Raw genomic sequence first — 24,182 nt, 5'->3', positions numbered from 1 at the left:
ATTATCGCTCTGCTGAGAAGCTATAAACACACAACGACCAGAATATTCAGAAACAAGATTTGTTTTTTTATATTCAGACAATGACATAAGACGTAAAAACACAAAAACAAGATATTTACAGGTCACTGAACTGCGACAAATAAAATCCATCTGCTCCACACAGAAGAAATTAGAAACGCCCCAAGACACCTGCATCTCACCCCCACAGCAGAAACTGTCCGATAACACCCCCAGTCCAGGAAGAGAAAACCAATGGATGTGGTGGAGGAGTCATCACCCTGCCTTCAGGAGGCAGCAGAGTGCACCAGTCATGGGGGCACCAAGGAGGGGGGGGGGAATGTCCAGATCAGGCAGCATCACCATCCAGAGCACCAGGTGAAGCGAGGAAGGTACGTGAGGTCTGTTATTTTTGGTAGAAGAAGACGATCATCACCAGGTTCATAGTGAAGCTCAGAACCAAGAAGATGCCGGTCAGCGACATCCCGCCACAATCTGGGGACAAAAGAGAGGCAGTCTGGAAAAAACCCGCTTGGAAACATTAAAAGGGATGTTCCAGGTTTAGGCTGATTTATTGCAAGTTTCTACTATTCCCTTTTATTTTTATCACAACTTTCAATGTATTTGTTTGCTGTCAATGAATGAGAACAATCTCTTATATGCAGCAGGGGTCCCATGTATACTGTGACCACCCAATTCATTGTCTATGGGAGTGCTGGTCACACCTGCGCCATTCAATAGGACTTTGGGAACCCACTATTAGAGGGCTTGTAGGAGACATCCAGGGGACCTGTAGGGAACATGCTGGATTATATAGATGGGACACATACCAGGAACCCTGGGGGACGAGACCTTAGTGTATACTATCATTAGCTCGCTCCTTTGATAACGGAGCAGTGGACACAAGACAACACTCACTTTTCCACTTGGATGGAGATTCCAGGAACGCTGTTGTGGAGTCCACCGGACAGGCGGAGGAATGAGAGGACTTGTCCATCTTGGGGGTGTGATGGCTGGAGATGCTGCCGGCTTCTGTCATCAGCTTCATGGTGTCTGAAAGGTGAAGCACAATGAGCATCAGACAGAGGCGAGGATGCTGAAGTAGTACTCATGGGGAGTGGTGTGCTGGCATCAGATAGTGGCCTCGTAATGGCATCCCCTACTCTGCTAGTATTGCCGTCACACATCTTGTGCTAATAACCGATTAATTGTTCCCATTCTTGTCATTAAAAAACCAGTAACGCACTTGGTGAGAACTTTGGAATGAACTCGAGAGGGCTGGGGCTGCTGTCGGGTTGGTACACATCATCGAAGCTGGTCCGAGTCGGTGTCCTGTTCAGTGAGAGGCCGAGTTTTTGTCCTTGCAAGTTCAGGCGAGCAGGGCTGATAATCGGACGTCTGTGGAACAAGGACCCACAGCTGGAGATGGCTGAACCAGCCACGGAGGGTGTAGGAGACGGCAGAGGCGAAACCGCGCAGCTCCCAGACAAGAGCGAGAAATAATCTGGAGAGGACAAGAGACGGCTTCTGTTAGTCACCGCAATATTGGTAAGGAACATTGTTTCTGGGCAACGCATGTGCCCATGGCAGCAGCCACATTGGAGAAATCCACGACTCACTAACCTGATCCAGGAGACTCTTTATATGCCGAAGCTCGAGAGGCCGGGCGGCTGCCGCTGAAGAGATACCCGGAATCTACAAGACAAAGTGCAAGGCGCATTACCGTCTGCCGCATCCGTATACCGCAGAGAAGTGACGGCAAGAGCCAGCAGGGGCCTAGGTGCAAAGTTACTGTAATACGGTCGCGGATCATAGTACGATCGAGCTTCCTACTGATGGTCCAGAAAGTCCAATAATCCAGCATCAATTCTAGCAACTATTCCAGAATTAAGAGATGTTTTCTGATCCAACTGTCATTTTTTTTTTTCCCCCTTTAGAAGGCGAATCAGGTAATAGTGTACAGAATCTCGGCCACAGTAAAGAGGCCAGCACGTAGGACTCAAATTCCTATCAAGGGTTGTACTGTAAAAGGACGAATGCAACCAATAACTGCAATCCAATCGGAGAAAAGAGAAACTAAAGCAATGCAGATCACAAGGGGTTAATCAGGCTGCACAGACACTACAAGGTTAACATTCCACACCATTTCCTGTTTTAGTAGACCCTGCACATTCCAGTCATTCCAAACAATGTGGTGGCAATAACAAGAGCTGGAGGGGCCCCGGAGCCAGAACAAGGTGACCAGTACCACTGTGCAGCCGAAACCAGACAGATACAATGTCCAGAAAAATAGCGGCAGCGTCCTCATGATCACCCCCAATATCAAGGCTAAGAAAGCTGGACACGATTCTCTCTGCATGTCAATAGACCCCAGAATAATCTCATTTTCACCAATTAACCTAAAGGACTGACTTACCTGCCCGCGCCAGGGAGGGGATGGTGCCTAGAGACAAGGCTCTGTTCAGCCGTCCGGGCAGAGACGACGGAGAAGCTTTGCGCTCGGAGCGATAGGACTGGTGGCTGAGAAGGTGCAGGAGACCTGGAGGGGTGGACAGCAATGGAGTTGGCTGGTCTGGGAGAACTATACTGCCATTCATGAGTCCAAACGAAGGCATAGAGTCCCCGGAGAGATACCTGTAGAAGGAAGGAGGACAAGGCTGAGCCCTGCGGGGAGAGGGCAGCTTCCTTTAGAAGAGTCATCGTCTTAATTCTTATGTCATAAATCAATAGTACACCTGAAAATAAACTTTGTAATACATTAAAATGTGAGATATCGGCTTTTTGCTCTGCCTGGACTGATCACTCTCAAAATCAAGTGTAAAATCCGATGTTCTCATTATGGAGATAAGTGATGACAGTTAGTGCACGTATAGTTCTATGTATGTACGAGGAGCTGGAGGTGAGACATTCAGCTGCAAGTTTTCCATAGAACCGTATAAGCACCAACTCTCATTCTCAGTAATGAGAATCTCTTGCTTCACCTAATATAGATTTTACATCCGAATTGAGTGAAAGATCAATCCAGGTGGAGAAAGTAGCGTTTTATATACTATATTTTTTTTGTCCATGTATTATATTGATGGGAAAAAAAAAAAAAAAAAAAAAAAAAAAGTTACTCTTTAAATGGGCATCCAGATTTTGTATAACTGCAGCTTAAAGCTTTATATAATGTTCTGCAACTTAATAATTTAACCCCCTTGTCAGTGAATGGAAACTTCATACACCCTAGAGATCTACTCAGCAAGTCGCCAGTACTGTAGCAGAAATCACGCTCCTTAGCTACAGATGTGTCAGGCTGGATATTAGTGAAGCAAAACTTTAGAAGATATGAGAACCGGGCCAGCGCGTTGCCATTCACTGACAGCAAGCAGGAAATGAAAGACGGACAAGGTCATGTCTGCCTCTACTGCACCTGTCCAATAGCAGCTGACGTGCCACACCAACATGTGTCATTATCTGGAGGACCACTGCCCCCAGAGACCCATCGATATAGCACATTTGTCACGTGCAGCTGCTTCATTACATAGAGTCCATTGTAAGGATGAAACCCAGTGACAGACGGTGTCCAAATGTAAGGCCGGGACTCAGATTCTGGCAACGTCCTTACAGACACGAAATACGGTCTCAAAGGCAATAAATCTGGTGTTACACGGCCAAAATCTTCCTCGATCATGACCAAATCATGGGTTTATAAGCGGTGACCGCTGTGCTTCTTGTGTGCTAGGGATTTTGCGGCAATTTTTTTTTTTTTGCATGGGGACAAAGCCTCAGAATGTGGGCACACAGTCTTTTAGAGTTTCTGGAGTGGAAACCAAGTTTTTGAAAAGGAGTTGGAGAATTTCTTCTGTTTCTTTGGCCTCAGCAGAAAGTCTGTGCACACAGCTCAAATTCACACGTTGCGCTCTTTTATGAAAGTTTTAAACTGTTTTAATGCACCAGCAAAAGCTGAGTTTTCAGAAATCTCACATACTTTGTATCCCCCCCCCACCTCACTGAACTGGAAAACAGCAGCAGGTCACTTCTTTTCAGTGTTTTTTCACCTATAGGAAGCAATGAGGAAGTGCAAAAATGCAGGTATCAGGTTTTGGTGCAGAAAACTCAGGAGGTTGCACCACTTTTTTTGGGGTGGGTGGGGGGCACTAAACTATCAGCATGAACAAATGTACCTGAAAAATGCAGCCAAGAGAGCAAAATTTAGTCTGAAGAAAAAAAACCAAAAAAAAACAACATGTTGCATTCATCACAGTGCGAGTTTAGAGCCTCTGGCTGTGAACAACTATTTTCATTCACTGACAGCAAAACAGCAATTTTGAAAATGATGACGAACTGAAATAAGATTAGAAACCAAATTATACATCTAAAAATATATTCTACAGAGATCAGGATACAGTAACACCAGAAACTCCTCATGTGTTGATCCACGGGCCACTCACCCTGTTGAGGATCAGGATATTTGGGATGGGGAAAGAAGACAATAGAACGAAGATATATATATATATATATATATATATATATATATATATATATATATAGAGAGAGAGAGAGATTTTTTTTTCTCTTAGGCCTACAATTGCACATCACCACTTTGCACTCCCACCTTCCATATGATTCATCTTCAGCAAACCTGGGATTTAGACCATTTACACTGCCAGGGCCAAGATCAGTGGGAGAGGGGAGACAATGGCTTCATGCTGGGCTTTGTAGAGGGACAGCACAGGAGGATCGGGCACAAGTATGGCATGTCAGGAGCAACATGGAAAGCTTCAATGGCGTCTTACTATTCTGCCAGTGGTGGTCCTTGCATTCATCCATGGAGGTCCTATCACGGGGACGTCACAAGCCCACATGGTCGTTCGCTTGTTCATACTCGTCTAGAACAAATCACTGTCTAGATACAGCACAAGTAACATGATAAAGATGAGACATGAAGCTGCATACTTGGAAGGAGACCTGGTCCAAACCCCAACATTCATACTATAATGTGTAAAAAGTGTGAACCCCCCCTCCCCCACTCGAGACCCTAAACTGTAGGGAGAATGGAGCTTTAGTGACTGCTGTGAGTAAAGCACTTACAGGGGACAGGTCTGGTGACCCTATGGTGGATTTAACGTTGTGACCTCGTGGTCGGGAGCATTGCCCAGCAGGAAAAAGTTGGAGATATTCTTACACCACATCGGGTGAATACCACTTTAAACGGGACATGATGCAGTGCAAGTTGGAAATATCCCATAAGCTACGCAGGGAAGCAGTCAGTATGGTGATGCCATTCCCTGCACAGCCGGTGTCTGGGGCGCTGCACTGATCAGTGGATCTCCTCTGAAAAAGCAATGACCAACATCCGTATTACATTCAGGGGAGGCCGTTGGATTATGGGACTTGATTGTAATTTTACTTTTTATTTTTTCCAGATTTTTGGTAACACAATCACTGGGCACAGGGCTCTCACCCCGACGGCTGCCCTCATTTGTGTTTCCAATGCATCAAGTCTCCGTCCAGACTTCAACAGAAAGCACGTGTGCGATGTGTGCAGATGAATGGACGGTGACAAACATGAAAAGTGCAAGAGCAGAGAGCGCGGCATCCACCTCCCCCCACATATAGGAAAGCACGGCTACTGGAGTCAGGTCGTCGGCTCGCTGGCCATTTATTTAACAAAACATCAGCTGCGGGAAAGAGTACAAAGAGCATTCACATCATAAAGAACAGGAAATAATAATGTGTACAGCAATGAGAGAAGCACGAGCATCACAAGATGAAGCCAGGCACAAAGCAACATGGATCTTACAGAAAAGAACGGCAACAAAAATCACAGAAAAGCAATGAAACGTCAAGGCCCGATGATCAGTGGGGCGGAAAGAGACCAGGGTCACCACCGGCCACGCCCCAGCCAGGCTCGACCAGAGTCACCCCCCGAATGCGCCCTACAAATAAGGGCGCCAACGATAGACATCAAAACTTGCTGATCCTAACAATTGTCATTATCATTTGCCTTTTGCAAAAGTCGCTCATAGAAAATGGTCTCCTCACATATGGAAGGGCAGATTGTCTTCCTTGATTGACGACTGCATGCGGAGGCACTAAAGGCATCTACAACATTCAAGGTGGTCTCATCTCTCCTGTCATTTTAGTAAATACTTGTGTCCCCCATGAAACACCATTCAGGAGCCTCTTTCCTCATACCTCTGGATTGTGTTGTTCCTTCCTCAGTTCTTCTTCCTAGAAAGTTATGAATAACTTGACACCTAGGGTGTCACCATTCTCAGTGCGAAGGGCAACGACCATCCAACAACACACACATCGGCACTCAGTGGACGATTTACTGTGCAGGGATAAGCCCTCAACAAGCAACACCCAGATGTCAATTAATTTTAAGGGCAAGTCCACACTAGGCGTTCTCAATGTTTTTTTCAGCAGCTAAATCTGATTTCTTCGCAGGAAAGCTGCAAAAAAAAAAAAAAAAAGCATGTTTTCCTTTTTTTGTGGCATTTTTTTTTAGCTCGAGTTGTGGGCATGCTCGATTTGTCTCTTGTGCATGCTGATAAAGTTTTGTGTTGGAAAAAAAAAAAAAAAGTCTTATTCTATATTATCAGTTTTTGGCACAAAAAAATGCAGCAAAACCTGATGCTTGCGTTTTTTTTTTAACCATCCATTCATTTAAATGGGTGAAACCCGCTGAAAAAAAAAAAAAAATGCTGAAAGAAGTGACATGCTCAATTGGGAAAAAATAAAAAAAAAAAAAAAAAAACCATGCTAAGCACAAAATCCTGATTTAAAACAAACAAAAAAAAACCAAGCTACGTGCATGAGATTTCTAAAGTCTCAGACTTTGTAAAACGCAGCTGAAACTTTGCATTAAAAAAAAAAAAAAAAAAAAAAAAACCTGTTGTAAAAAAATGCCCAGTGTGAACTTGGCCTAAGAAGAACAAGACCGCTTAGTACCAGGGCTGTGGAGTTGGTAAGCCAAACCTGCGACTCCGACTCATATTGCTTATATTTAAGTGAAAAATTTATTGTAGTACAATGTGAACCTCAGACATTTAATCATTTTTATGATCCAATAATCAAGATATTTAGATAGAACAGAATATATATTGGTGTACTACCCGGTTTTCATTCTTTTTGGTACAGATATGATATGGATAGACAGATATGGATAAATGGATAGATAAAAGCAGATTAGAAATCTGCTCTGCTATTGAAAACATTATCTAGGAGCTCAAAAACCTTTCAGGTGATGCAGTTTTTTAAAAAGCTGATCTGCTTTTGCAGCTGAAAAACATATCCTCAAAAAATACAGGAAAAACGCTGTGTGTGAATGTAGCCTTAGATCAGGAATATAACAGCCATTTATAGGACATTTCATAACTTTACCAAACTCCTATGAAAAAATATTCAGCACATCCTGCATTGAATTACTGTACCCAATTTATTATATATTTTAGGAGTCGGAGTCGGTCCATTTTATACCGACTCCAACTCCACCAAAATGAGCACCGACTCCACAGCCCTGCTTTGTACACAAGAACCATCCATAGTTCTAAAGATCTACTAAAACTGCCAAGACAGGCAGCCCAGGTCCATAAGTAATGAAGTCATCTCAAAGCCATCTAAGTCACTTACGGATAACCTCAGTGGGACCTGGGCACCTCCGCTATAAAATAAAGTGACCCCGAAACATTGATAAACAAATCGTTTATATTTTGAGGTGCTGACTGCTGGACCCACCAGGCAAAACCTGGAGGACTGGAAGGATCATGAGAGTAACATGGTTGTTATTCTGAGGGTACGTGCACACGCTGCGGATTCCGGTGCGGATTGATCCGCACGGATTTTGCAAAATCCGCAGGTCAAAAGATCTGCGGTTTATCATCTCTAAAATGGAGGAGATAGTAAACCGCTGCGGAATCCACAGAAAGAATTGACATGTCAATTCTTTCTGCAGTTTAGAAACCGCAGCAAATCCGCGCAGAAAAATTTGCACCGTCTGCACTGCGGTTTTTGATTTCCATAGGTTATAATGCTACTGTACACCGCAGCAGAATCCGCAGCGTGTGCACACACCCTAAACCACCAGAATATCTCACTGTCCTCTCATATATATGTTATGGAGCACACACATTGCACACAGCATATGGCAGAGGGGTTTTTTTTATGCCGCAAAAGAAAATCTTTTGCAAAGAACAAGATAAAGAAAAAAAACAAACTCTGCAGACCATATATGCTGGACATTCATGTAGCACAGTCATAATGACATAAGAAGCATGCACTCCTGCGATAGGTGCAGGTCTGCTGTGTTTTTTTTTTACTGCAGGAAAGGGTCCTGCAGCCTCGCCTATCTGTGTCAGACACTAGTCTGATAAGGGTAACATAGGACAAGAGTTCAAAAAAAACATCACAGTAAAGAGATCCAGCCTAAAGGGTCCGTCACACTAAGCGATATCGCTAGCAATATCGCTATAACTTGTGATGTTATAGCGATATTGCTGTGTCTGATACTTACCTACGACCCGCTCCCCCGCTGGTTATCGCTGATCGAGGGAGAACAGGGCTGGACCATTTCTCGTCGTCAGCTTCCTGTGGAGAGACGAGCGTGGAGCCGGGCGGGAGGACATCAGGATCGCCTAGTGTATGACAGGTAAGTAGTGACCCCCGTCCCCAGCGATGTCGCTGGTGAGATCTGCCTGTGTGGCAGCTCACTAGCGACCACTTAGCGATGCACCAGCGATCCTGACCGCGTCATATCGCTGGTCAGGATTGCTGGTGCATCGCTAAGTGTGACAGTACTTTTAGGGCCCCATCACACATAGCGACTCACAAGCGATCCCGACAACGATATGACCTTGTCAGGATCGCTGGTGAGTCGCTACATGATCGCTGGTGAGCTGCCAAACAGGCAGCTTCACCAGCGATCAGCACCAGTGACGCCGAGCGCGCGCGTCTCTGTATACCTTAGATACCAGTGTGCTGGTGCAGGGAGCTGGTAACCAAAGTAAACAGCGGGTTTCTAAGCGCCACGCTTAGAAACCCGCTGTTTACCTTGGTTTCCAGCTCCCTGCACCAGCCCGCTGGTATCTAAGGTACACAGAGGGTTTCTAAGCGCTGCGCGGCACTTAGAAACCCGCTGTTTATCTTGGATACGAGCTGGGAGCTCACTGAACATTGCTCTCCCGCCTGCCAAATGCAGTGGTGCGTGCTGGCCAGCGGGAGACCAACGATAAAAAAAAAAAAAAAAAAAAAAAAGCACGATCAGCGATACCCGGCAGGGGGGCCGGTCGCTGATAGGTGTCACACAGAGATCTTGCTGGTGAGATCGCTGTTGCGGCACAAAACTTGTGACTCAGCAGCGATCTTGCTAGTGAGATCGCTGTGTGTGATGGGGGTTTTACAGACCCCAGGTCAGATTACCAATGCACCAGCAGGATGCAGCAGACCCTCAAGATACAGGCGGGGGCAGCACAGGGGCATAATACTGATGCAGACAGCCACACAGAGTTGAGCGAATATGTTCGCAATCAGTGGCCGAATCTGAATTTGCCATATTCGTGCCAAATTTATGTTTGACGATCGGTCCCAAACATATTCGTTAATTTCTACTCCCACTGACTCCAATGACGTTCGGCGAATATTGAAAAACCAATATTTGCCAACGATTGTAATCAGAATTTTGAAAAATTCGCTCAACTCTACTCACAAACCTCCCAATTCATGGAGGGGGGGCGGCTGTGTAAAATTAACGACCCACGATACGCCTTTTAACAGTACTTATTCCTCAGAGACACTTTTTAACGGTGCTAATAAGGTTATAGCGCCTCCGTCGAAATTTCTCTGTGGTCTCTGCTACCGGGAGGTAGCTGAGACCCCAGAAAACATGGTGATTCGGGTCAGTTTTTACAAACCCAGGTGTCGCGATCGCCGTTATTCACCGAGTAACAGCGACCGCAAAAAAAAAAAAAAATCCGATTTTACAATTAATTTCTCTCCTTTGATGTGACTGCATCCCCCCCCCCCCGTGAATTCCCCCTGCTGCCAGCGTCTTCTTCCAGGAAGAAAATGGCGGGGCTCATGTGCTGTGCGCCTGCAGAGATCTGCCAGCGAGAACCCGGCAACAATAGGGAATTTTTTCTATTGATTCATTTTGATCACTGTGATTGATCACTGTGATAGGGTCTATAAAAAAAAAAATAAAAAAAAAAAAATAGTAAAATCAAACCCCGTTTATCACCCCTTTAGTTAGGTAAAACTCCATTTTTTTTTTATTTCCATTTTTCTATTAGAGTGGAGGTGGGGCTACAGTTAGGATTACGGTTAGGGTTGTGTTGGGATTAGAATTGGGGGTTCTACTGTTTAGTTACATCATGGGGTCTCCCCAAACGCAACATGGCGCCCACCATTGATTCCAGCCAATTTTGCGTTCAAAAAGTCAAATGGTGCTCCCTTCATGCACCCAGATGGTGGCTTTCCCCCCATATACAGGGTATTGGCGTACGCAGGAGAAATTGCACAAGAAATTTTGTGGTCCATTTTATCCTGATACCTTTGACAAAAAAAAAAAAAAAAAAATTTGTTCCACAGGAATTTTTTTTGTGGAAAAAGTAAAATGTTCATTTTTTCCTTCCACATTGCTTTAGTTCTTGTGACGCAACTGAAGGGTTAATAAACTTGAAAGTGGTTTTTAGCACCTTGTGGGGTGCAGTTTTTAGAATGGTGTCACTTTTGGGTATTTTCTGTTCTGTGTGACACCACTCTCTGTGCACCAAACGTACCGGTGTGACTGGTGTCCTATGCAAGCTCCATCTTGGTGCATGTTTCATACTACACTGCCGCCTGCTCCATGAGTTGAGGTTGCTGAGTAGCTGTCAGCATCAGTATTTTGCCCATGTGCTGCCCCCACCTTTATCATGGGGGGGGGGGTCTTCTGCATCCTGCTAGTGCATTGGTAATCTGACCTAGCGTTGGGAAGACTGAATCTTTTTTTCTGCGACACTTCCCTGATGTCTCCAGAGTTGTTAAGTAGGAGGGGTTTGAGGCGGGACGACAGGACCCCTCCCCTGCAGTAAGCACACCCACCAGTAGTTAGCGCACTGCTGCGTTTCATGGGCGTGTCCTAAAAGAGCTCTGTAGCCCCCTGTATAGCAGTTTAGGGTCATCCAGATTGACGGTTCCCTTTGTTTCGACTTTATAACTGGCGCAGGAGCTTTTATTATTGGTGGATATTACAATTTTGATTTGGAGCGGCCCGGTGCAGAGAGAGACACCAGGAGAGCAGAGCGACCGCTCACCTATACTGTGCTGCACACAAGATAGAAAAACACACACAAATATTAAATAAATCACACAGCCCGCGACAGACCCGACCTCGCTAGCGCCAGAGGATTAGTACTCATTAGTTGTGCTTTATGTGCGCACGCATCAACACAAAAACCATCACATTCACAACACTGTTAATGTAAAAACTTCACACTTGTATAATCCCAAGATCTACACACCACCAACTAATGCAGCAAACACGGCGGCCAAGAGCAGGATGTTACATCTTGCCCCGGAGCTCACACTCGCCACAGCGGGGACACTTTAGAGGGACAATTTTAATAAAACATTTAAGTGCATTTCAACTTCAAATCATCAACATTTCTAATATTTCTTGAATTCCGGATCATCTTTTCCCAGAACTCTGCTGCACTGACCCTCTGTTATTCCTCCTGGAAGTGTATAACTGGATGTCAACATTTCCTTGTGTGTCCTTACAGGCCAAAAACGGTCAGGATTGATCAGACAATGGCAGAGCAAAATCAGACGGCCGTATAAGTCGGAGTGAGATTAAAATGCAATGGACGGACTGGCCGGAGGTTCTTCTGACCCGAGTGACAGCTGCATAGAAATACATGAAACGGTCACACTTGGGAGAGCCGGAGAGCCACTGGCCAGTCCGTGTACTGCGTTGCAATCTCACTACGATTTAGGGTATGTTTCCATGGTCAGTAAACGCCGTGGCTTGGACGCTGTATACAGCTGCAGCGGCCAGATGTTACAGCATAATGGAGGTGATTTCATGAAATCCCATCTCCACTATTCGCGCAGGGACGCCTCCAGCTTCCCTGTGTAACCAGACATGCGGCATGTCTTTCCAGACCGCAGCATGTCTTTCTTGCCGAGACGCTCTGTCTCTGCAAGATAAAGTCACCCATACAATGTATAGGACGCTGTGATTCCGCACTAGGGTGACCGGATCTCATATGGGGGGGGGGGGGGGGGGGGAAAAAAAAGACAGAATCTTGTTCGTCTGGACCCCACAAAACGATTCCCCTTTCCAGATATTGAGAGCGCCAAAATTTGAGCTCGATCAAACGACGTTAACCCGTGCCGCTCGTTGCTCAAAGTTTAAAAAAATCCAAATTGAGGTATTTTAAGATTTAGGTATTTTGCATAATCTGTTAGACTATAAAGAATGTGACAACAACATTGCAGAAATAGCCCTGACCAAATTTTCGAACCATTTGTGGTATTTGAATGCAGAGTTGGTGGGATTATCGTTTTTTGATCCCACCATTACAGACAATGAAAAGTTGTTAATGGCTAATAAATTGCTCAGTAGCACAGATGAACCATCAGAGCACGCTAACCTACATGAGTTGATAATTTTACATCTAATCTATTCTAGAGCTTTTGTTAAAGTAGTTTTTGAAACGTCAGAATATAATGCTCGGCATTTGCTTACAACTTGCAGGACATATTGCTTTTGTTCTTCATCTTTTGTCAGAATGTCGTTAAAGTCGGTTTACTTCCTACCTCTTTTAATTTTTCTTTCCTAACTTTTGGATTTACAACCCTAGCGTGCTCTGATGGTTCATCTGTGCTACTGAGCAATTTATTAGCCATTAACAACTTTTCATTGTCTGTAATGGTGGGATCAAAAAAACAATAATCCCACCAACTCTGCATTCAAATACCACAAATGGTTCGAAAATTTGGTCAGGGCTATTTCTGCAATGTTGTTGTCACATTCTTTATAGTCTAACAGACTATGCAAAATACCTAAGTCTTAAAATACCTCAATTTGGATTTTTATAAACTTTGAGCGACGAGCGGCACGGGTTAACGTCGTTTGATCGAGCTGAAATTTTGGCTCTCAATATCTGGAAAGGGGAATCGTTTTGTGGGGTCCAGACGGACAAAATTCCGACCGATTTTTTGCGGTCACCCTATTCCGCACGGTTCAGTGAACACATGCGGAATCACTGGCGTTCAGAAGCCGGCAGCGCTTTGGAAGGAGCGGACATGTGCCGCGTCCAAAGCGCGCGGGGTTCTGCCCGTGGAAACATACCCTCTTATGGCCATGTGACTGAACCCTTAGAATGAGTGCAAATGTGGTAAACGTTTGACACCAATTTATACATTTCCATGAGGAATAAGTGTCGACACAACAAACTTATAAGAAAAAGACCTTATTTTCTAGGAAGTGGACCCAATTATTTGAACCACCTAATTTTAAGGGTCAGCACTAAAACAGACCCCCATCATCCCAATATTATACAGATGGAGGACTGAACCTTTCTTTCCAATCAAGAGCCCACAAGTCACCACCCAACTCTGGTTCAAGAGTTACACTAATATACCATGTGACTAAACCGAAAGGGCGCCAACTACAGGCAATGTAAAGAGGTGGTACCTCAGTAAGTGTTGCCAGTGTGAATTATGTGCTACAATCTAAACACTAAAAGAACAATTATAAATAGTCTCCGATTGGCAGCTATCGTTTCATCATTAGACGTCTAGCACCTATGAAGCCAATACTTTCAGTACCAAAGAAAGAACATCTAGTGTCTAAATTTCTGGACAATTGCCGTTTCTATATCCAGGCATTGAATAAATTTGGCATCCCATTGCCCGAACCATTACTAGCCTATGGGCATTTCACTATAGTACCATAAAATTCCATCTTTTAGAAATTAATACTATCCCCTCACCCTTGGGGCAGACAGTTTGACCTCTCATAAAAGTTAGACTGGTGTTTAATACTTTACGGTCTTCGGTCCACGTGTATAACATGAGCACACAGGGTACCATAAAGGGGTATTACACCCAAAACATCACTAGTGTAATTTTTTTTTTCCTAAGGGGAAACTCAACATCCCAATCCCAACATAATTTAGGAGCAACATTTTACAGAGCCATAAGGACTTCATTATTTAGGCGATGATCTGACACTGCAGACTTTTTATACAAAAGTACCAAGATGTCTACAGTGGCAGATACTACATGTAGTGTTACTGGTGGCTACCAATTGGCTACAATCACATCATGCAGCCAGTTGGAAGAGGCCGAGTAGTAAAGAACAGGACCTGTTATACTTGTAGACGGCATAGAATAAAAACATACAGCATCTAACAGGTCCTCAATGGTAATGACAGGACATTCACTCCGGTCCCACGGCTCATTTTTCTGGCTCTGACCTTCGAGAACGCTGTCTCCGTTGACCAATCGCTTTCTTTGTTGCCATCGCAGAGGTGAAACCGACCAGGCAACATAAGGAGGTGGTGCCGAGCTTCACTGTATTCATCCAGCTCGGAAAGTCCTTCAGAAAGAATAACTCCGATAGGTAGAATCCTGTCACTAGGACCCAGAGGAATGAGGCAAATACGTCAACACGTCGCATCCTAAAGACATAATAAATTTGATAAAGTTATTGAAGCATAAATGACATTCAACAGTTTACAAAACCTATAGCTTCTTAAAGGAACAGATTGGCATTACAATGTGGGGCCAATGTCCGTGCCCATCACAGTACCCAAAAAAGTAAGAGACAAATATTCTCATTAACCAATTCATGTAGCACAGGGAAACATGACACTATCATTTTTTTAAGACTGCCAATGAGACTAAAGACACCTGTGCCAGGGAGGCGGCTTAGGTCACCGTAGTCCATCATTATACAATGAAGGTTCTGATAAAACTGGCTATTGAGACACAAAGTAACGGTTAACGAAACAGTATTTACTGCAATATTATAGTTTATGAAAAGAACTGACCTAGGACGCCCAGCAAGGAACATGGCAAAGATGCAAGTCAGAAGGCCGAGAACTGCCAAGTCAATCTGATGATTGTGTCCAAAACGCCAAGCCTCATTCAGGTTTTCCAGTGTATGCTCAGGCAGAATGCCAATGACCTTCTGGATGAGAGTTGGACTCCCAGAGTCTCCTGGCTGAGACTCGTTCCTGGGCTCTGCTGTTAAGTTTGTAGAGTCCTTATGGGAGGGAGAGAAAAGGTCTCCCTTACCCAACCGTGTCATGGACACGAGGAAGACACAACTCAGGAATGCAAAGCAGCGAAGGAGAATGACCTTGGCAGGAATCCGAATAAATGAAGAATTTGAAGAACTCTGGAAAAAAAAACAAAAAATAACAAAAAAAAAAAAAAAAAAAAAAAAACAAAACACAAGGACAGTAAGAAGATGGGAACTCATAATGCAAATCCCTAATATCTTCTGTTAGCGAGGTTTCAGTCTCTACAGGCTGAAAGAGCAGAAAAGTTGTAGGATCCTCAGTTTTTTGTCCGCGTCCATGACAGCTGGACTGTAGATAAACTATACAGCAAGCGATTCCAATGACAAACACTTTAGGAGATTGATCTTCATGCAATTTTCTAAAGTCAACTACCCAGCCATTGCACTTACCTGTACATAACCCTTATCCAGCTCCCGCAGCTTAAACTGTTGGTTCAGCATTATGGCACGCAGCTGCCGGTTTTGGTACTTGATATAACTGTCTATAGCGGTTTGGCACGGCCGGCAGAGCTTGTACATCTGTTCCAGGTGGTGCTTGTAGACCTCAATCTCCTCGTCATATTGCTCCTAGGGAAAATAAGGGAAAAAGCACCATAAGGCTGAGTGCAGACGTACTTTTTGGCCCTGCGGATTTTTCCGCGCAGAATGGAAGAAATCCGCAGGTCAAATGACCAGCATTTTTCCTGCGGATTTCTTCCATTTTTCATGCGGTTTTCCATCGCGGCTTTCCCCCTGCGGATTTGGTGACAAGGGAGATGGAAAACAGCACAAAAGTAGTAACATGCTGCGGATTTTGTACCGCAGGAAAACCGCGCGGAAAAATCCGCAGCGTCTGCACAGCGTTTTTTTTTTTTTTAACATTGATTTTAAGGCTACTGTACATCACAATGCAGAAATGCAACGTTTCTGCGCGGTAAAATCCGCTGTGGAACCGCTGCAAATCTGCATCGTGTGCACACAGCCTGAAGCTTAGTCTCTAAATGCAGACCTTCTTACAGAGCGCCTGGGGTTAACATGGTGGTCGCGCCGAACACAAATCAGTGAGTAGTCGGCAAAAGAATCACAATGAAGATAGCTTTGTTCTTTAACTTCTTACTGACACACAAGGTACACTCATGTCGGAGGGGTGTGTGACGCCTTTATAGACAGTGGGTGATGGTTTTCTACACTTATGAGCCACTTCTCTTCCCCTGCCTCATCATACAATCTGAAGAACAGCTAAAACCAGTCCCCTCTCTGATGGATCAGGTTACAGCTGCTCATCAAAATGGAGAAAAGAAACTTGAAGAGCTGTTGCTTTCTCATGTTTATCTTTACCCAGAACTGGATTCACAGTTACACTGCGCAGTACTGTGGTACAATGATCTTCACTCTGCTGTTGCTTCTGATCACAAGCTACATAGAGCCAGGATTCCCTCATGTCTGTTTATGGGAGACATTATAGTAGCAAGTCTCTACACAAGCTCAGAAACAACCCTGCAGAGTGAAGAAAAAAACAAAAAACAAATGCAGGATACAAGTCATATAATGATCAGAAATGGTGTTATTCCACCTGCACACAGCAGCTTATTTTGTCAAAATGACAGGTATGCAATTTTTTTAATAAAAAAAACCCCCCTAAGTTCACTATAATCGTAATTATAGCAGCAACTTTCATAAAAAAGTTTTTCTACTCCAAAACCTACTAATTTCAGAAGATACAAATACATAAGAGAATTATTTATGCCATTTTTATCAGAAACTGTTGTGTAAACAAAATCTTTTGTCTTTAGTAAAATAAATTGCGTCTCTACCACGGATTTATCGAGTTTTGCTCTCATCACCCACCTCCTCTCTGGGCATGAATGACGCCAGCTGCTTTATCTTGGTGCTCTGGTTATTGCTGCACTTTTTGCACAGCAGGAGGCCGCAGTTCACCCATTGCTGCGGCTTCGCGGATTCGGCAATCGTGCTCCCGCCAGACACCAGGTGGTTCAGGTGTTCGCTGTGTTGTGCCGGAATCGGTTTATTGTAGTCGCCGTTCTGCAATCAGATAGAGACGCATTACAGCAATATCCTATCACAAAGTCTTGCTGTTAGGGAACAGAAGCACTGTGGTTACAGGCTGGGAAAGAAGTAGAACTAGTAGTTCTCAGAGCTGGAGGTTTGCTACAATTCTATCTAGTCTCCACGATACAGAACTACTAGGACAGGAGAGCTTTCCTCAGAAGTGTCCAGTGCCACGAGGAGTGTCTAGACTAATAGTAGCAAACCCTCAGCTGTGAGAAGTTAAGTCTTTGGTCTGTACAAGTTTCCTGCCTTTGAATTTTTTTTTTTTTTTTTTTAAATCAGATATTTTTTATTTGAACATTTTCCAACAAAACAGGTATAACAACCCAGGGGAACGCAGTCACCTTACCCCACTCCCCTCCCCCCTGAATTGTCCCCCATCTTAACAAAAATAAACATATTATATAGCGTCAATGTCACGTCTCCTTGAATAACAATAAGTAGAGATACAAGAGAGGCTCCAAATGTGCTACATATAGACAAGACTCAATTAGACCTAATCGGAATCTCTAAAGGTACTGTCACACTTAGCGATGTACCAGCGATCCCGACCAGTGATATGACGCGGTCAGGATCGCGGGTACATCGCTAAGTAGTCGCTAGTGAACTGCCACACAGGCAGATCTCACCAGTGACATAGCAGGGGTCGGGGGTCGCTACTTACCTGTCACACTAGGCGATCCTGCGTCCTCCCGCCCGGCTCCACGTGTCGCTCGTCCTCACAGCAGGAAGCGCCACAGGAAGCAGACGACGAGAAACGGTCCTGAACGTTCTCGCGCGATCAGCGATAACCAGCGGGGGAGCGGGTTGTAGGCAAGTATCAGACACAGATATCGCTAGCAATATCGCTATAACGTCACTAGTTATAGCGATATCTCTTAGTGTGACATGCCCTTAACTCTCTGGATGCAAGGCCCGAGCTGTCTATCCATGATGCCCAAATCTTTTAAAATTTTCCGATACAGCCTCTCTTCAAGTAAATTGCTTTTTCCATGTTAATCACCCAGTTCACCTTACTAATATATTCCGGAATGGAGGGCGTCTGATCATCCAACCAGTGCTGTGCTATCAACTTTCTAAACATATATAGCATTCTAGCCACCGCTATTTTGCCACACTCATCTGTTGTTAGATCTTCAACATACTAGAATTTCTTTATTTACTGACAGCAAGCAGTTCCGATACCTGCAGGTAACAGACGCCATGTATAAAATGTCTATGGCTGCTCTGTGATGTCTGCATGAAACCTAAACCCATAAAATTCTTTAATGATTCACAGGAAAGATAAAAGGGGTTAAAGACTCGTAAACGCCGCAGAGGCCACGATAAGGGCTTGGACACTTCTGCAGCCCTCTCTTGTATGGATTCAATGCAACTACAAAAATAATCTGGAAGCAACTCTGCAAATAGTCTTGGGGAAAAAAAAACAAAAAAAAAAACAACACATCTGTTATCATTGTGTATACAGCCCCTGTGCAGACCTATGTATCGCCATGGTTACAGCCTGATCTCAGAAGTCGTGTCAACATCCGAGCAGGGGTGTTACGATATTGGGTGCAGGAGTCACACCAGGGAATTGGAGCCTAAGGGGGCCCAAATAGTTCCTGTGGCCAAAACAAGACCAATACTAATAGAGGCTTGCAATATTTGGGTTCTTGTAGTGCATTGGGGTCCACAAGCTCAAAACTACACATCGCCCACGTGACTGCAGGGCCCTCAATTTACAGCTCAGCTGCCAGCTCAGGCACTACACCTCTCCTCTTCCTCACTGCTCCCTGCATCAAGTAAATAAAACAAAGCCAGTAGGCGGCTTCACGGACATCGTCAACACCAATATTAACCCCTTAAAGGGAATCTGTCACCTATCAGCTGCCGGCACAGACATCAAGGGCTTATTATACTCACCTGGGGGCGCTCCGGTCTTGGTCCGATGGATGTTGCAGTCCAGCGCCTCCCATCTTCTAACAGTGACGTCTTCTTTGCTGCCTGTCGTGGCTCATGCGCAGGACTCTGCTCTGCCCTCAACAGGACAGAGCAGTGCGCCTGCGCAGGAGCCGCGACGGGAAGGAAAGAAGAGGACGTCACTGTTAGAAGGGAAGCGCCAGACCGGACCGCGACCGGACCATCCCTGGGTGAGTATAATCTAACTGATTTTTCTTATCTTTCAGGTTACATCGGGGGCTTATCTACAGCATTACAGAATGTAGATAAGTCCCTGAAGGCGGTGCCGGCAGCCGATAGGCGAAAAATAGGGTGACAGATTCCTTTTAACGCAAATTTATGCAACTGTGCTTCAGTGCTGGGGTCCGCATGTGTGGAGGGAGCTCAGGAGCAGTAAATGCCAGAAGTGTTATACAGCCAGCATCTGGCTCTGACAGCAGCAGTTGGCGTGGAGCTCTGATCACTGCTGTTAACCATTTAAATGCAGCTGTCCGTGTCCAACAGCATCAGTTCAATGGCGCATTTGCAAATGCTCGCGTGTACCGGTTGACTCCAGCCTCTACAACACGGTGCCGATGGGTATAGAGGCTGGAGGACGACCAACGGTCCCAGTCGCAGCAATCTGGTTACTACTTTGGAGCCCATTCTGAGCTTGATAAAAGATCGCAATTAGTCCTACATACTGCAATACTGTGGAATTACATACATAGTACAAGAGATTCAAGATTTAAGGAAAATTAAAAGTAGTGTAAAAAATATAAAATAAGAACTCAAACTAATCCAATTACAAAAAAAACAAACATTTTCGCTCAAAATTTAAAATGAATCTGTATGGCAACAGCCATAAATAGACGGAAAAAAAAGGCCAGGGTTTTGTTTTTAAACCACTTCATTCCACTTGTATTTTTCTTTTTCCAGTCCATTACGTGATAAAATAAATGTTGTCCTTCGAAACTATAGCTCGTCCCAAAAAAACGACAATAAAGTTATAGCCCTTGGAAGAAGGGGAGGAGGAGAAAAAAAAAAAAAAAAGTCAGTTGCAGAGACAAGGGGATATTTATAAGAAACAAAACACGACACCTGACTTGGAATAAGGGGGGGTTCCGGAATAAAGCAGCACCCAATTCAGAAACTTGTGCAGAGCACCAGCATCGTATACCCCCTTGTCCCATCAGGTCTTGCAGAGCGGTGTGTGAAGGGTGCTGGCTGACCTATGGTAACGAGCAATGGGCCCAACACATTAATAAGGCTACTTTCACACATCAGTTTTTTGCCATCAGGCAGGATCTGGCTATTTTTAGAAAAAACGGATCCGGCATAAATTTTGGAGAACTGTAGAAACAGATCCGTTTTTCTGCTGGATCCGTCTAGCAGGTTATATCTGTTTCCTGGGGGCTGCCCAATTGGATCTGAGCATGCGCAGACTCAAAAAAAACGGATCCGGTGGCTGGAGCCGTCTTTCTGGATCCGGCGCATTCCGGCGCCCATAGACTGTCACTGTGGCAAAAAGCCGAAAGCGTCGGATCTGGCGCTTCCGGCTTTTTCGCCGGAGACAAAAAACGTTACAGTAGCCGTTTTTTCCAGACGCCGGAATGAGACAAGTAGCCGGATCCGGCAAAAAAACGGATGAAACGCAATGCCATCCGGTGCGAGCCGGCGCTAATGCAAGTCAATGGGGAAAAACTGGATCCGGCATTGCATTTCGCTGGATCCGGTTTTACAAAAAAAAGCCGGATCGCGCCTGACGGCAAAAAACTGATGTGTGAAAGAGGCCTTAGGGGAGCAGAAGCCCTTGTGTGTCCAAACACAGCTAGAAAGAGGGGCGGCCAGTAAAGCGTGACTCCACGGCCCCTCTTACAGGGGCACAGCTAACATGCTGGCCATCTCTCACCTCTTGGAAGCCGTTGTACTGCTCGCAGTGGGGGCAATCCCAGCAGTTTCGGTTTCCATAGGGCACCACAGAGTTCTGGCTGCAGAACCAGCAATTCACATTCAAGTGGGTCGGAGGTTTCCTGCAAAACAGAACACAAAACTCATCATATATCTTCGCCATTCACTGTGGGGTTCATTGATTATAGCCTGGATTATCCCTAAGAGTCAATTTGGCAAGCTCTGATCGCATGTCTCGGGCCCCGGCACACTGGCACCCGCGGCCCGGCCAAGTATGAGGAAAGTATCCTGAACCAGACAGGACCCAGCCCGCAAGGAAACAAGGCTTCTAGTGCCACATGTGAGACAGGTGACTCTTATAAGAGGACATGCTCAGGGTCTGACAGAAAGAACCGTCATCGGCTTCTGCCTCAAACTGAAGGAAACCAGGAGACATTGGAATCTAGCAGTGGATGTGACAAGAGGAAAAATATAAACAAATAGCGGTGAATCAGCCTGTTCCTGCAGACTGGGGGGTGAGCGCCCCTTCATCTCTGCTGGACACTTGTGTGGCAGCGCCTGTCAGACCCATCCCCACCCGGCAGAAAACAAAGACATGTTGTCAGGACGTCCCCGGCAGAGACCACCACAGCAGCTGGAAACACCGATGCCCGCAGCTGCCATCCTGGCCTGTAAGCGGGGTGAGGGTGAAGCACTGGATTATCGGGCACCACTGCTGCCAGAATAAGAATAGAAAATACCTGGGGAGGAGACCACGGAGGGGGGGGCACAGGGATAATACAGAGGACCCCAGAAGCAGACAGAGACCCCAAACAGCTAATGGTGTATGTCCTGCCCACAGGAGTGACCCCCATAACACCCTATCCCCCCCATTACCCAGGACAGCAGTGCCAGCCCCCGTCACCTCACACCGAACCCCCAGAGCTACCGGCAGTCACACCCCGGGGCCTCCTACCATTCCGCTCCAGCACAGGGCGGGTTAATATCCCCTCACCCCTAACAAAGCCCCGGCCGTCCCGCGCTCACCTCCGTAGCAGCCTGTACAGCAGCAGCCCGGTGGCCCCGGCGGTAGCGGTTACGCCGGCCAAAGGCAGCAGCAGCAGCGCGGTCCCGTCCTCCATGAGGCGCAGGATTCGGACCTTCCTCTCCGGTGCTCCGCGCCGTCTATGACCCGTCCTCCTCCCGCTGACCAATAACACGACTACATCTTCAAACCCGGGCTGCAAAACCACGCCTACACTCAAAACCCCGCCAATCACAGGGGCGGGAGCGGCGTTGGTGGGCGGGCTTAGAATTTGGCGCACACGTGGGCGGTGCCATCCTCTGGGGGGCGTCAGTCGTGAAAGGCCGAGATCGTGCGGGGGGGTTTCAGGGAGGGGGAGGTGACTCACATGGTCGTGCCGGGCCCGGTGACTCATCCACGGGGCTACTGGGCTAGGGACTCGAGTCACAGCAACAGTTAATAAACGGGAGTTTATGAGTCTTTCCTGTTGCGTTCCTTTACTTCGGCATGAAAGGGACAGATCGCTCCGGATTATCAGTGTCCGAATTCCTCGTAAATAAAGCGTTATCATCGTGTGATGGAGATCCGTGCTAGCTGTCAGTGAGCCCCGCACTGGGAGGCGTCGATTTCCACCATTCTGCTGGATCAGGGGTCGTTTTGCTTTTTGTCTGTTTTTTATGTTTGTTTTTATTACTCAATATTGAAAGCACACATAACAATACAGTCAACCAAATCTATTATGATCAATGAAGATGTTGTCTTTTTTTTGTTTTTATTATTAAGTAGTTTGTAATGAAGCCAAGGCCTCAAGCCGAAGAGGTGTGCAGCAGCTGAGCGAGGGCAGGATTCGTCTTCATAACCTGATTGGACACAAGAATGTCTCCAGTCACTGACAGCAAGCAGAGATGTGGACAATGGCCCAGATAAAACCAGCGAGCAGGGGATTTACCGAGGACGCTCACACAGTATGGCGCTCCAGAAATCCGGCTCATGGCGAAAGCAAACGGCATTTTCTGACGTGTGGACGACAATTAAAAGGACAGTTGTGTCGCCACAAAAAGGCACATTTCCCCCCCCCAAATTCTTTGAAATGGGTTACTATGGCAACCTCACAAACAATCACGTTTCTAGGCACCAGTGGCCCCGGGCCAGGCCTCTCTGGACCACCTCGATGCTGCAGCCACTAAGGACTTTGAATCGGAGGTATAGACCCTGTTTGATGCCAATGATGAGCGCAGGAGCTCAGCCGTCACTACAAACCCAAATATCAGACCCCCGAAGTGCAACGCTATAAGGATGCGGCCTAATTGATAAAAATTGGTTACCTATAGCAACCAAGCGCAGCTTTCATGTTACCACAGCAGTTTAGAAAATGAAAGCTGTGATCTGATTGGTTGCTATGGGCAACAAAGACTTTTTGCTTTCTGCCGTTTTGATAAAGGAGTCATTAAAAAAAAAAAAGCGTATTGGCAGCTCTTACTGAGCTGAAGTCTTCGTGAGAAAGGGAATCTCCTGTAAATGTGCTCATAGCGTCTGCAGCTGAGGAACTGTATACAGTGGGGGAAAGAAGTATTTGCAGCATTAATCCTGCAGGGCACGTAAGGTCCCCCGGCTCACAACAAAACAGGCCCAGGCCTGTTTGAAGTTCACCAATGACCATCCGATGATCGAGCTAAGGCATGGGAGAAGATCATGTGGTCAGTTGAGACCAAAAAGTTGTATTTTGGTAACAATTCCACTTGCCGTGTTTGGAGGTAAAAGAAGGATGAGTAAAACCCCAGGAACACCATCCCAACCATGAAGAATGGTGGGGGGGAATTGTGACAACTCCTGGAGTGGACCCTCTGGGTTGCGATACCAACCCACCCTGGCGAGCTGACCTAGTGAGGACCACCCCCTATACAGGGAGCGTCAGGGGCAGACCCAGGGGGGTAAAGTACCACAACTGCTGGAACCAGGTGGCCGGCTCACAGAAGACGCAAGAGACCGTGTCAGCAAGGAAAAGACGGGAACACACAGGAT

At 45.8% G+C, this 24,182-nt stretch overlaps 1 protein-coding gene across 2 annotated transcripts; it reads right to left on the bottom strand.

Annotated features, from left to right (window-relative positions):
• Nucleotides 1-45: 45 nt before the first annotated feature.
• Nucleotides 46-22,364, bottom strand: TMEM201 (transmembrane protein 201). 2 transcript variants are annotated; one of them, XM_073584996.1, is made up of 11 exons: nucleotides 22,184-22,364; nucleotides 21,159-21,279; nucleotides 17,105-17,299; nucleotides 15,668-15,844; nucleotides 15,024-15,373; nucleotides 14,448-14,651; nucleotides 2,414-2,661; nucleotides 1,621-1,692; nucleotides 1,244-1,501; nucleotides 916-1,050; nucleotides 46-492 (listed from the first exon to the last, which is right to left on the bottom strand). In XM_073584996.1, exons 1-11 carry the CDS (start codon nucleotides 22,276-22,278, stop codon nucleotides 404-406), a joined length of 1,944 nt encoding a protein of 647 aa, XP_073441097.1. In that variant the 5' UTR covers nucleotides 22,279-22,364; the 3' UTR covers nucleotides 46-403. The 2 variants fall into 2 exon arrangements, with proteins under 2 accessions (XP_073441097.1, XP_073441098.1); XM_073584997.1 differs by having other exon boundaries at nucleotides 2,414-2,631; nucleotides 22,184-22,361.
• Nucleotides 22,365-24,182: the final 1,818 nt, after the last annotated feature.

The sequence above is a fragment of the Dendrobates tinctorius genome, unplaced genomic scaffold, assembly GCF_039654945.1.
Source record: "Dendrobates tinctorius isolate UK_male_01 unplaced genomic scaffold, ASM3965494v1 ptg000086l, whole genome shotgun sequence".
NCBI classification, from domain to species: Eukaryota; Metazoa; Chordata; class Amphibia; order Anura; family Dendrobatidae; genus Dendrobates; species Dendrobates tinctorius.
Note: the sequence above shows the minus strand (reverse complement) of the source record. Positions and strands in the feature narration are given on the sequence as shown.

Excerpts from the sequence above, each read along its gene's own strand:
- TMEM201 (XM_073584996.1), bottom strand. The coding sequence starts at position 22,278 with ATGGAGGACGGGACCGCGCTGCTGCTGCTGCCTTTGGCCGGCGTAACC. Across the intron at positions 2,662-14,447 it reads CGGAGACAGCGTTCTCGAAG|GGCTCAGCCTTGTCCTCCTT; the intron begins GTCAGAGCCAGA and ends CTCTCCCCGCAG. Across the intron at positions 1,502-1,620 it reads TAAAGAGTCTCCTGGATCAG|ATTATTTCTCGCTCTTGTCT; the intron begins GTTAGTGAGTCG and ends TGTCCTCTCCAG.